The sequence below is a fragment of the Lolium perenne genome, chromosome 1, assembly GCF_019359855.2.
Source record: "Lolium perenne isolate Kyuss_39 chromosome 1, Kyuss_2.0, whole genome shotgun sequence".
Classification (NCBI taxonomy): Eukaryota; Viridiplantae; Streptophyta; class Magnoliopsida; order Poales; family Poaceae; genus Lolium; species Lolium perenne.
The window spans coordinates 133,465,206-133,477,246 of NC_067244.2; the positions used below are offsets into that span (position 1 = coordinate 133,465,206).

General features: G+C 42.9%; 1 protein-coding gene across 1 annotated transcript; it reads left to right on the top strand.

The window, feature by feature from the left end:
* The first annotated feature begins 10,158 nt into the window (after window positions 1-10,158).
* On the top strand, window positions 10,159-10,816 carry LOC127302804 (uncharacterized). The gene has a single exon (XM_051333437.2). The coding sequence runs from the start codon at window positions 10,327-10,329 to the stop codon at window positions 10,600-10,602; it is 276 nt and encodes a 91-aa protein (XP_051189397.1). The 5' UTR covers window positions 10,159-10,326; the 3' UTR covers window positions 10,603-10,816.
* Window positions 10,817-12,041: the final 1,225 nt, after the last annotated feature.

The window sequence follows — 12,041 nt, forward strand, 5'->3', positions numbered from 1 at the left end:
CTTGATTAGAAGAAATGCTTTATCACATTATGGGGGAGTAATATGTTTTGTACATATCACAAGCCTAGAAAATGTGAACATATGAGGTTATGCCACTTAGAGTTGATGCTCTTAATTATCTTGTTCCTAGGTGGCATGTTTGCTCAAACAAGCTTCACTTCTATTGAAAAATTTCTATTGGCTCATCTTATGGATTCTTGTTTGAATAAGAAATTCTTGGTATGGTTTTTCCTCAAATACATATCTCTATATCTTATTTGGGACACCGTTTGCTTCAAGTTATTCTAATCATTGCCGTGCGTGATTGATTGACTAGTTGAAGCTATCAAGAATCTTCATCCGTGCATAGTGCTTAATTCTATATACTTATCCTATGCCTTTTATTGTGAAGTTGATACTTACTATCATTGTCAATTCACCACCGGAAATTATTCATTGTCTTTGACAATTCATAACCTTGTATGTGGTTGAATTCATGGATCATCTTCACCTTGGATTGCTTCTTATTTACTTATTTTATTTCCAAGAAATCTTTGTTGCTCCCATGTGTCTTCTTTGTCCCTTTGAAAAATCTTTTGATTCATATCAAGTGTTTGTTTTGGAAGACAAACCTTTTCCTCCCGGTACATTGTGCCATTGTGAAAAGTGTAGAAGGTTTGGTTTATTTGTTCGAACCTTGCTCTTTTGGGAGTTTTGCTATCTCATTCCTTCTTACATGTTTTATTTGCTTGGATGAGATAAATCTTTGAGCATGTTTGCTTTATTTTATCCTTTATGCTCAATGGTTTCTTCTTAGTTCATTTGTTGAACTTTGTTGAACAAATCTTTTGTGATTTGCGTCCTTGATATAATTTGGACAACAAATTCGTTTGGTCACACCTTTATACCTTTTTCAATTCATTTGGTGTTTTGTCCAAAGTATATCTTTCTTGGATCTTTAAAAGTCTTTGTGCGTACTTATATGTAATTTAGTTATATGTATAGCATGCTTTCTCTCTTCGATCCATTATATAGGGTATACTCCATCAAATCCTAAACGGCTAAGATGTGCATGAAATTCAAATTTCATCTATAAATATGCACATATTTATATAGAGTGTGTCCTATGTATTGTGGTTAGTCTAACCATTTTGGACCCAATAAGTTTGGGGACCAAGATGTACTTGAATGCTGTTTTAGGTATATTGGAGATGCAATGGAGGCTTGTCTCATCTATAAGGAATGTGTTGTCACCATATGAAAATTGGAGTCAAGCTAGGATGATCGATGAACTCTTATCTACTACATCATGCCATTGCTATCTCGGTAACAAGTATCTTATTCATGCATACTCATATAGCATCCAACCTCTTGTAGGTTGCATCTTGGCATGAAATTCTTTATTTCGAAAATATTGCGATTCTTGAAAAATCCTTTTAAAGAAAACTTCTTATTGTACATTTGAGTAATTTGAGAAGATGCATATGATAGGAATATATATATATATCATGTTTATGATTCACCTATCTCAAATATGCCCTCCAGCAATTTATTGCATATCAATTCCTCAAAGAGCTCTTATGTGCAATATTGATGAACTTGCGAAATAAATCCATATTTATGATACATGTTGCTTTTCTCAAAACATTCCAACTAGCTTTACTTCCCTTATTGTTGGTTGTGATGTTTTTGAGATTTTCTTAGTTGAAGCTCATTCATATACCACTAGTGAAAATTGGAGCCATAGGCTATATATGCTTTTTAAGCAAATATCCTTTGGTATATTTTATGACTTCATCTTGGATATCTTGTCTTATTTATTTTGTTAACCTCTTGTGTGTGCATGTTTCTTTATGGATCACTATGTCCACTTTAGAAACTTATATACATGAGAGCGTTAATCCATCATCTTGATATCCTTGTTCTTTGCCAATCATCTTTTACCCTTTTGTTTTTAGTGGTGTTGGTAAAGACGATTTATGAGTGCTTGGTTTACTTGTTTTTCTTCATGCACTCATATCTCGTAATTGTTGGACCCAAGTTATTCTTGATAAGCATATTTTCTTTATCTTGGTTGTGTTCTAAATAATATAGAGGGAGTGAGGATTCCATGTTTATGCATATTGTATTCATATGCAAACATTATGAATTATGCACGAACCTTGGGGAGCTTCCTTATTTTTATTTAGAGCACTATATCTCTCTTATCATGATATCTTTGTTCGTCCAATTGGATCTTTGATTGCTTGCTTTATTTGTTAAAACTTCATTCACCGTGTTATCCTTGTGCAATCTTTGATCCTCAATATAGTTTGATTTCCTTCAAGTATTCATCATTGGATATGTGCATTTGATTCCACTCAAATTATGAGAAGTGCACACCTTGGGGAGGAACTCAGATTATATTGACTTTCTATATTTTTCACCCATTTTGGCACTCGATGCCAATGGGGGAGAAGTTTAGAGGGTTTAAGGGAATGGTTTTATACTTAAGTTTGGTTTGTGCTTAAGTGTTTTGTCCTCTCATGCATTCCATATTTATATGTCTTGCATGGTTGTATATATATAGTGGAAACTATCCCAAAGGTTAATCTTGACAATATATGCAATGAATTCATGTTCATCACACGTGCATACATTGTGGGGGAGTTTTCTCTATATATATTGGTTCTACTCACATCTCTTGCATTTGTTGTAGTTGTGTGAGTAGAGCCGGTTTTGATATGGGCTAGTAGCTTTGTGTTACTTGACCATATCAAATACAACCTCTTGTATACAACTTATTCTCGGATAAGTTGTGTACTTGTTTCTAATATTCATTATATAAACCCTCTTATTGTGGTTGTCATCAATTACCAAAATGGGGGAGATTGTAAGGGTACATTGCCCCTATGTGTGGTTTTGGTAATTAATGACAACCCCTATGGACTAATGTTTTCATTGAGTTTATATGAAGGAATACTCCATAGGTACTACTTGTACTCCATGTGTTGGATTCAAGTATGGATGCCATGAAGATAAAGGTATACCTTGTGTATTGGCATCAAGATCATCGGTATGAAGATATATATATATATATGCAATATGATCAAGAAGAAGAAATGAAGATGGAGTTCTTATGTGGAACTCAATATTAGCCATGCTCTATCTTATGTGAGTATGAGAAGATACAAGGTTGAGTTGGGCAAGTTCAAGATGAGCATCTTGAGTGGATCACATGCTTGAAGCTTGTCGTCCATTTGGTGTTAATGGACATGTGAAGATGTGCATCAATTGGGCTTTCCCATCATAGTGTATGGGGGAGCATTTGTGAGTCTTCACAAAGCAACATTGATCAAATGAGGCATTCCGACTTGAGTGAAGCTTGAAGAGTTATCATCAAGATCGAGCGGGATGCGCAAGGCAAAGGTATGGCCTTGCTAGGTTTTCCTTTTACCGGTCTCAAGGTGGATGTTGGGAGACCGGATTATAGGATAGATAGCCGCACTATTAAGAGGGGCTTTCGGTTGGGTAACTTGATCACATCGTCTAAGGGATCTCAACCCTTTGCATACTTTTCATATCCTTATTGCTTCTTTGTGTTTCTATGTAGGTTCTTGAGCTTGTTGCTAGCTTTACAACAAGCCCAAGTTCATCGAAAACGGAGTTCGCATGCATCTTCTATTGCGTTTTCGAGGTTGGGTGATTTTACCGGTTATTCATGATATAAGGTTCTACCTTTTATATTCATGATAAATTTCCCTCCTACAGACTCTTGAGTTTGCACTTTCTATAGGATAGCATTTGTTGTTATCTTCCAAACAAAATTGGTTTCATTCGAATCGGAGTTCGGGAGCACTAGTTATTAAAGGAAAAGGAAAAAGGAGAAAAAAAAGAAAAAGAAAAGAGGGGCAGCCGGTTGGGCGACCGGTTAGCCGGGCCGCACGCCGGCCCACCCGGCCAGCCAACCGGCCTGCCGCCTCACCCGGCCCAGCGTCCGGTCACCGACCGGCCCGCTCGGCACACCGCCCGGCCGACCGGTCTCCTAGCCGGGCCGGGCCTTTCGCCGCCCCCGCGTGGCCTGCTGGCTCCCCCGGTCAGGCCAGCCTCCCTGCCGGCTGGGCCTCAGAGGCCCACCGCGCCCCCCCACGCCTACCTGCCGCTCCGTGCGCTCGCCAGCCTCGCCCGGTTGCTGGGACGGTCCGACCGGATGCCCTGCTGGGCTCCTCAGCGCCCAAACCGGTCGGCCGGCCTGGCAGCCGGCTGGGCCACTTTTTCTGCCCGTTTTTCTTGCATTTCTCTTGTCTTTTTCCCCCCAACGGTTTTATTTGCTCCTTGCTATAAATAGACCTTTCTTCCACCTTGAGCAAGAGAGTTCTTCCCCTTTCTTCACCTCCATTGTTGCTCTTGGAAGAACTTGCTCTCCCCTTTGATTCCTCCCATAAATCTTGCTAATTCTTGAGGGATCTAAGAGAGGAGATCTAGATCTACACTTCCACCAATCCATTTCTTCTCTAAGTGAGGGGAACTCTTGGGATCTAGATCTTGGAGTCTTTTGTTGACTTTCCCCATTGTTCTTCCTCTCCAATCTCATCTTAGCATTTATTGCTTGGGTGGGATTTGAGAGTGAAGGATTTGAACACCTCTAGTGTTCTTGCTTTGCATCATTGCATAGTGTTGAGCTCTCCACCACGATTAGTTCGAGTGAGAGACCGTGAGCTTGTTACTCTTGGAGGGAGACCTCCTAGTTGGCTTGGCGGTTGGTGCTCCGGTGATCTCTTTAAGAAGATTGTGAAGAGGCTCGGGCTTCTCCTTCGTGGAGCTTGTGAAGTGGTTGTGGAGCTTGCCATCTCCGGAGCGGAGAAAAAGCTAACCATAAGGAAAGGGCCATTATCCTTCGTGGGTGTGGTTCGGAGAATAGGGTGAGCCTTCGTGGCGCGGGGAATCCTTCGTGGACCTCCACTCCTCCAAACGTGACGTACCTTCTTGCAAAGGAAGGGAACACGGGAATACATCCTCGTCTCCGCGTGCCTCGGTTATTTCTATACCCGAGCTCTCTTTCCTTGTGATAGCCATCGTGCTTGAAGTACATATATCTTGCTATCACTTGTGCTACATATATCTTGTGCCTATCTTGCTTAGCTCTAGTTGCCATTGTTACACTTAGTTGAGCTTAGCATATTTAGGGTTTGTGCTTGTAAACTAAACGTTAGTTTAATTCCGCATTCTTACAAGACAAATCCGCAAGAGTTTGTAATTGCCTATTCACCCCCCCCCCCCCCCCTCCAGGCGACATCTCGATCTTTCACCTAGACCGCACGACATTAAAGGGTTACAAAATTTTGTTGGGCATGCTGGGTTCTATAGGCGTTTTATTAAAAACTTTGCTAGCCTAGCCACCCCTTTGACTCATTTGCTTCAAAAGGATGTTACCTTTATTTTTACAATGAATGCATCACTTCGTTTGAGCAGTTAAAAGCAGTCTTAGTAACATCACCTATTATACAGCCCCCTAATTGGAAGGAACCGTTTGAAATAATGTGTGATGCTAGTGATTATGCAATAGGTGATGTTTTGTGGCAATGAGATAGCAAGAATCTGAATGTTATTCATTATGCATGTGTGTGTGTGATACCAATCGACATCGGTACCCTCCATATGTAGTCTGGCAGCAGTAAACCACATGCATTCGTTTATATGGAAGGTCTTCAAGAATTCAAGGCACTTAGCTCGCCAAAGCCGTGGGTTGTCACCGTTAAAGCGAGGGAAGAAAGTTTTCAGATGTAGTGGACATCGATCTGCTAGGTGCTCCTCCACATGACATGAGGGACCACGTGACATGTTGTAAGGGTACGTTGCCCCTATGTGTGGTTTTGGTAATTAATACAACCCCTATGGACTAATGTTTTCATTGAGTTTATATGAAGGAATATTCCATAGGTACTACTTATAGTCCATGTGTTGGATTCAAGTATGGATGCCATGATGATAAAAGATATACCTTGAGTATTGGCATCAAGATCATCGATTTCAAGACATATATGTGATATGATCAGGAAGAAGAAATGAAGATGGATTTCTTATGTGGAACTCAATATTAGCCATGCTCTAGCTTATGTGTTAAGCAATGAATGATCAAGATCTTGAGTGCTTGATTACAAGTAAAGAACTCAAGATATGGCTCTAAGTCGGTGTCATGATAGGCTCATGAGTTGAGACATGTTGACTAAGATTTAGAGCATGCAAACAAATGAAGAATTCTTTATACACCTCAAGATAGTATGATAGAGCATGAGAAGATACAAGGTTGATCAATACAAAGAGTGAAGAATAGATTCAATTTTGGTCAACACATGAAGCATGAAGAATGTGCCACGTGAAGTCATGTGGTATGGTAAGCCTTGTTAATTATGCTTCATGAACTAACCCATCATATATGTGCCCTTGTGTTGTCTATGTGGGTTAGGTATCTTTCCATGGGCATGCATCAAAAGGGAGATCTCATATAGCCCATGAGAGGATGACATCAAGTTGTGATCGTCATCAAGGTTGAGTTGGACAAGTTCAAGTTGAGCATCTCAAGAGGATCATATGCTTGAATCTTGCCGTCCATTTGGTGATAATGGACATGTGAAGATGTGCATCAATGGAGCTATCCCATCATGGTGTATGGGGGAGCATTTGTGAGTCTTCAGGAAGCAACAATGATCAAGTGAGGCATTCCGGCTTGAATGAAAAATGAAGCATCATCATCAAGATCAAGCGGAATGCGTAAGGCAAAGGTACGGCCTTCAGTGGCGGAGCCACGTTCAAGCAGTGTAGTCAATTGACTACACTGTTTTTTGGCAGCACAGGCTAAACGCATGCAAGAAATACTGAAAAATTTGTACAAATACATGTATTTGACTACACAGTTTCAAACTGACTACACATGGTTGTTGTGCTGGCTCCGCCACTGACGGCCTTGCTAGGTTTTTCCTTTTACCGGTCTCAAGGTGGTTGTTGGGAGACCAGATTATAAGATAGATAGCCGCACTATCAAGAAGGGCTTTCGGTTGGGTAACTTGATCACATCGTCTTAGGGAGCTCAATCATTTGCATACTTTGCATATGCCTAGCTTCTTGGTGTTTCTTTGTGTGAGGTTCTTGAGCTTGTTGCTAGCTTTACAACAAGCCCAAGTTCATCGAAAACGGAATCCGCATGCATCTTCTATTGCGTTTTCGAGTTTGGACGTCTTCAACGTTTCTTGACGGTGGGAGACTCCCTCTCTAGATTCATCTAAAAATATCCTGTGAGGATTCACCGTTTTTGTTGGGTTTTATTTGTTGTTATTTTTCCAATAAAATTGGTTTCATGTCAATCGGAGTTCGGGAGCATTTTCTGTTTAAAGAAAAAGAAAAGGTTTTTTCAGGGGTCCTGAATTCCGGTCTCTGGCCCGGCCTGTCGGGTGCTGTTGCCGGTCAATCTGGCACACTGCCCGGCCTGCCGAGTGCTGCTACCGGGCAGGCCGGCATCTGGCTCAGCCCACCGGGTGTGGTGCCCACCGACCCAGCCTCCTGGTCAGCTCGGCTTCTGGCCCGGCCTACCGGGTGCTGCTGCCGGGCATTTCGACAGTCAGCCCGGCCAACCGGGTGCTGCTGCCGGGCAGCCCGGTATGTGGCCCGGTACCACCGGGTCAGCTGTCGGGTTGCTCGACTCTGCCTCAAACAACTAGTTTTCTCAGCCTGACTTTTTCCCCAACGGTTAGATTTCGGCTTGGACTATAAATAGCCCTTCTTCCACCTTGGGCAAAAAAAGTTCTTACACTCTCTCTCTCTTCCATTGTTGCCTTTGAAGAACTTGCCCTATCTCTCGATTCCCCCCTGATTCTTGCTCATTCTTGAGGGATCTAAGAGAGGAGATCTAGATCTACAACTCCACCAATCCTTTCCTCCTCTTTGTGAGGGGAACTCTTGGGATCTAGATCTTGGAGTCATTTATTGATTTCCTCTTTGTTCTTCCTTTCTAATCTCATCCTAGCATTTGTTGCTTTGGTGGGATTTGAGTGTGAAGGATTTGAACACCTCTAGTGTTCTTGCTTTGCATCATTGCATAGTGTTGAGCTCTCCACCATGATTAGTTCGAGTGAGAGACCGTGAGCTTGTTACTCTTGGAGGGAGACCTCCTAGTTGGCTTGGCGGTTGGTGCTCCGGTGATCTCTTCAAGGAAAATTGTGAAGAGGCCCGGGCTTCTCCTTCGTGGAGCTTGTGAAATGGTTTTGGAGCTTGCCATCTCCGGAGTGGAGGAAAAGCTAACCATAAGAAAATGGCCATTATCCTTCGTGGGTTTGGCTCGGAGAATGGGGTGAGCCTTCGTGGCGTTGGGGAATCCTTCGTGGGACCTCCACCCCTCCAAACGTGACGGACCTTCTTGCAAAGGAAGGGAACACTGGAATACATCCTCGTCTCCGTGTGCCTCGGTTATTTCTATACCCGAGCTTACTTTCCTTGTGATAGCTATCGTGTTTGAAGTACATATATTTTGCTATCACTTGTGCTACATATATCTTGTGCCTATCTTGCTTAGCTCTAGTTGTTGTTGTTGCACTTAGGTGAGCCTAGCATATTTAGAATTTGTGCTTGTTAAATAAACGTTAGTTTAATTCCGCATTCTTACAAGCCAAATCCGTAAGAGTTTTTTAAAACGCCTATTCACCCCCCCCCCCCCTCTAGGACATCTCGTCCTTTCACATGTCAAAGTTGACGCTGGGAGCAAGTGCACCATGATCATCTTGTGGGTAGTTGAGCACATGGGTCGAACATCCTGTAGGCGCCCGCACCTCGCATCTTGCCGTATCTGACGCTTGTCAATGACGCTGCAGAGAGACGCGTCGTTCCACTGGTAGAGAACGCGGCCGCGGTCGTGTTGTTGCCGAACTTGACAGGCGAGCCAAGTATCGAACACCTTGTGGGCATGGTGTGAGTGAACACTCCGTCCACGCGTAGAGCACCAGTAGCCACGACCTGATGGATGGAGATGAGCGAGGGAGACGAATGCTCGGTCTGTAGCTGCTCCCGTACTCGATCAGCCGCGAACTGCGACATGGTCGTGGAGGCTGCCTTTCGTTCCTAGCCCTTGACGCCCAAACGCCAAGCACAAGAAGCCAGTAGTGTACGTGACTCATTGAGACTCGCCCTGATTGCTGTTAGTCTCGCCTCCATCGTTGCTACCTCACCCATCGCCTCCACAACCTCAACTGGAACCAAATCGAATCTGGGAGAAAATTTTGGGGATTTTTTTGTGAGATTTTTGTGGAGGAGAGTAGAAGGAACCTTGCTCGACCCGGACGTTTGGAACCTGGGTGCGCGCGCACTCATTTACGAAAAGTTCAAAAAATGCTATTTAAAAGTTTCAAAAAAATGTGAAGTAAAATTTTGCATGTACATATTATGTTGATACTTACTCGTGTGAGTTTTCACGAAAAAATACCATTGTGTGTGGCATGCATAAAAATGACAAAATGTCCAAATAAGAATAGTGAATAGGAATTTTACTATTCATAGGAATAGGAATTTGCATTTTGTCATTTTTGTGTAGGTCACACACAATGGTATTTTTCCGTGAAAACACACACGAGTAAGTATCAACATGATATATACATGCAAAAATTTACTTCACATTTTTTTGAAACTTTTAAATAGTATTTTTTTTGAACTTTTCGTAAATGGGTGCGCGCGCACCCAGGTTCCATTCACCATTTCCGGAACCTTGCTCTGATACCAAATTGTTACATCCTGTCCCCTTGCTGGTATGATTGTCGACGTGAGACACGATCGATGCCTGAATTCAGGGAATAGAGAGAGAGCAACAGAGAGAGTTAGCGAGGAGAGGTGGTTCTGTTTCTTTCTTCAAACTTCTTCGATGTTCCTCCCTGTGCAGCAACACTCGTCTATATAATCAGATGCATCTATTAGCCTCCCAACAAAGCTAGCCCACGACCCAAGGCGGCAAGGCTCAACTCGTCTACATGTGCGGTTGTGACAAATTAGAAGGGCCACTGTCATGCTGGCAGAGGTCCTCTATAGGTTAATGCTTTTTGTACTTTGCAAAAAATAAAAGGTCAACCAATTTTTTATTTTTTTAGTGATGTTTTTTTGTGAAACTATCTCAAATGTGATGTTTTATGCAATTTTCTCCCGCCTGCCCTTGTGCCATCTATTTCCGCTCCCTTCAGCGGTTCAGCCCCATACCTTAATTGCGGGAGCATCTTGCCATCCCTCCCAATTTTGGAACACAGCTACAACTGTCCCCAAAAAAACCAGAAGGCAGCTGCAAGAATTAGCCACCGATTCCACCCCGATCCCCCCTTTCGTTCTGTTCTTGATCGGATGGCAGCCATGGACGGCGGCGACAACGACGGCGGCGGGATCCTGACCTTCGAGAAGCTGGAGAGGTACGCGATCTGGGTTGGCGGGAGCGTGGCCGCGGCATTCTTTACCTCCATGGAGCGGTGCTCCTGCATCCACCTTCACACCGTGGACGACGACGGCGACGATGACCCCGAGGAGGCCAAGGACCGCCCCCTCATGCTGTCCCGCCCCCAGGCCCTCCCCGAGTACTACTACGACCGATCCGGGTCCTCCGCGTCCTTCGCCAAGATGTGACGAGGTCATCACCCGTACTGCGGATCATCATGCGTGATCTGCCCTTTCTTTGGTCTGTTTGTTGATTAGTTTTTCTTTGTATCCTCCTGTGATTCGACGGTGTTATGATCTAATTGTGTAATTGTGTGAGGCTTTCAAGAAATTCAGCCCTGCATTGTTCACGCGAGGCCCGAACAGCCGATTAATCTATAATTTTGTGCCGTTTGTTCGTGAATCTTTAATTTGATTCCAAGACGGCCTGTACTTATCTTTGGATCATGTGCTATACATTTCCGGCTTTGTTTCTTCAAGGGAGTGGACATATAGGAGTACTAAAATTGGGCATGCGGGCATGTTGTTGTTGGTTGATTGCTGTAACACCTAGCTGGAATCTCAATCTTATTAGTTTCAGATTATGTTTTTGCGAGGTTTTACTAGTTTCAGATTGGTAGGGTGGTGGTAGAGAAAATTTGTGGTGGCGATTGTTTTGTGTCTGTATCTGTTTTTTGTTGTTGTTGAACCAGTTGCTGTACCTGAAGTTTATTATTCTCTCTGTTACTGTGTACTGAACTCTGTAATACTAAATCAGCGACACTCATTATGGATCGGAAGGAGTACAAAATTCTGACATTCTACAAAAAAGTGGAGCTAGTGCACATGCTAAAATCGGAGAGTTGAATTTTGTAACACCTAGCTGGAATCTGAATCCTATTAGCTTCAAGTTATGTTTTCGCGAGGATGATTCATCGCATATTAGTGTAGTGGCCGCAAAGAAAAATTGTGATGGTAGCTGTTTTGTTTCAGTAGGTGAAGTTTATTCTCTTTGTTCTGCAATTTGCAAGACTGCTACTGTTTTCAGCCTTACATATGGTAAATTTGCAGCCATTTTTTTTGTTGTAAAATGTGGTTTGTTGTGTGGCACCTATTGATTTTCATCTTTGGTAATCAGTTTATTTGGCTTGGTACAATTTAGCGACTCAGTCAGTTGTGGCCTTGCGGGAGAACCAGATAAGTATACTTGTTTTGTTTTAAGTTATGGAATTATGCCAGAGCTGTGATGTGTATGTTCGCAACTGGGTTGCGAGTCGTATCTTGTATGGCTTTTCAGGAGTGCAAACCCAGATGTCCCAAATGCGAGATACTGGGATGATGGGGTCATGGGGAGCATGTTATGACAGGTGAAAAACGAGGCACTCGACAGGCACAAAGATGGTCGACCGATGTTCGATGGAAGGCGATATACTTTAACGGAGGATGAAGATTCCTGAGTGCTATCTGGCATGTGCAGAACTTGAACTAGGCATGTGCCTTGGATGTTTGTTATTTTTATTTGTTAGTCTCGTTCATGTACTCGATGATTTCAAGACCTGGAATAGTAGCTTTGATTACATAATATGAGAGGAGTCCTTCCCGTTGTCCAATGGATGAAGCCGTGGATTCATTTGAACAAAGAGGTTTAC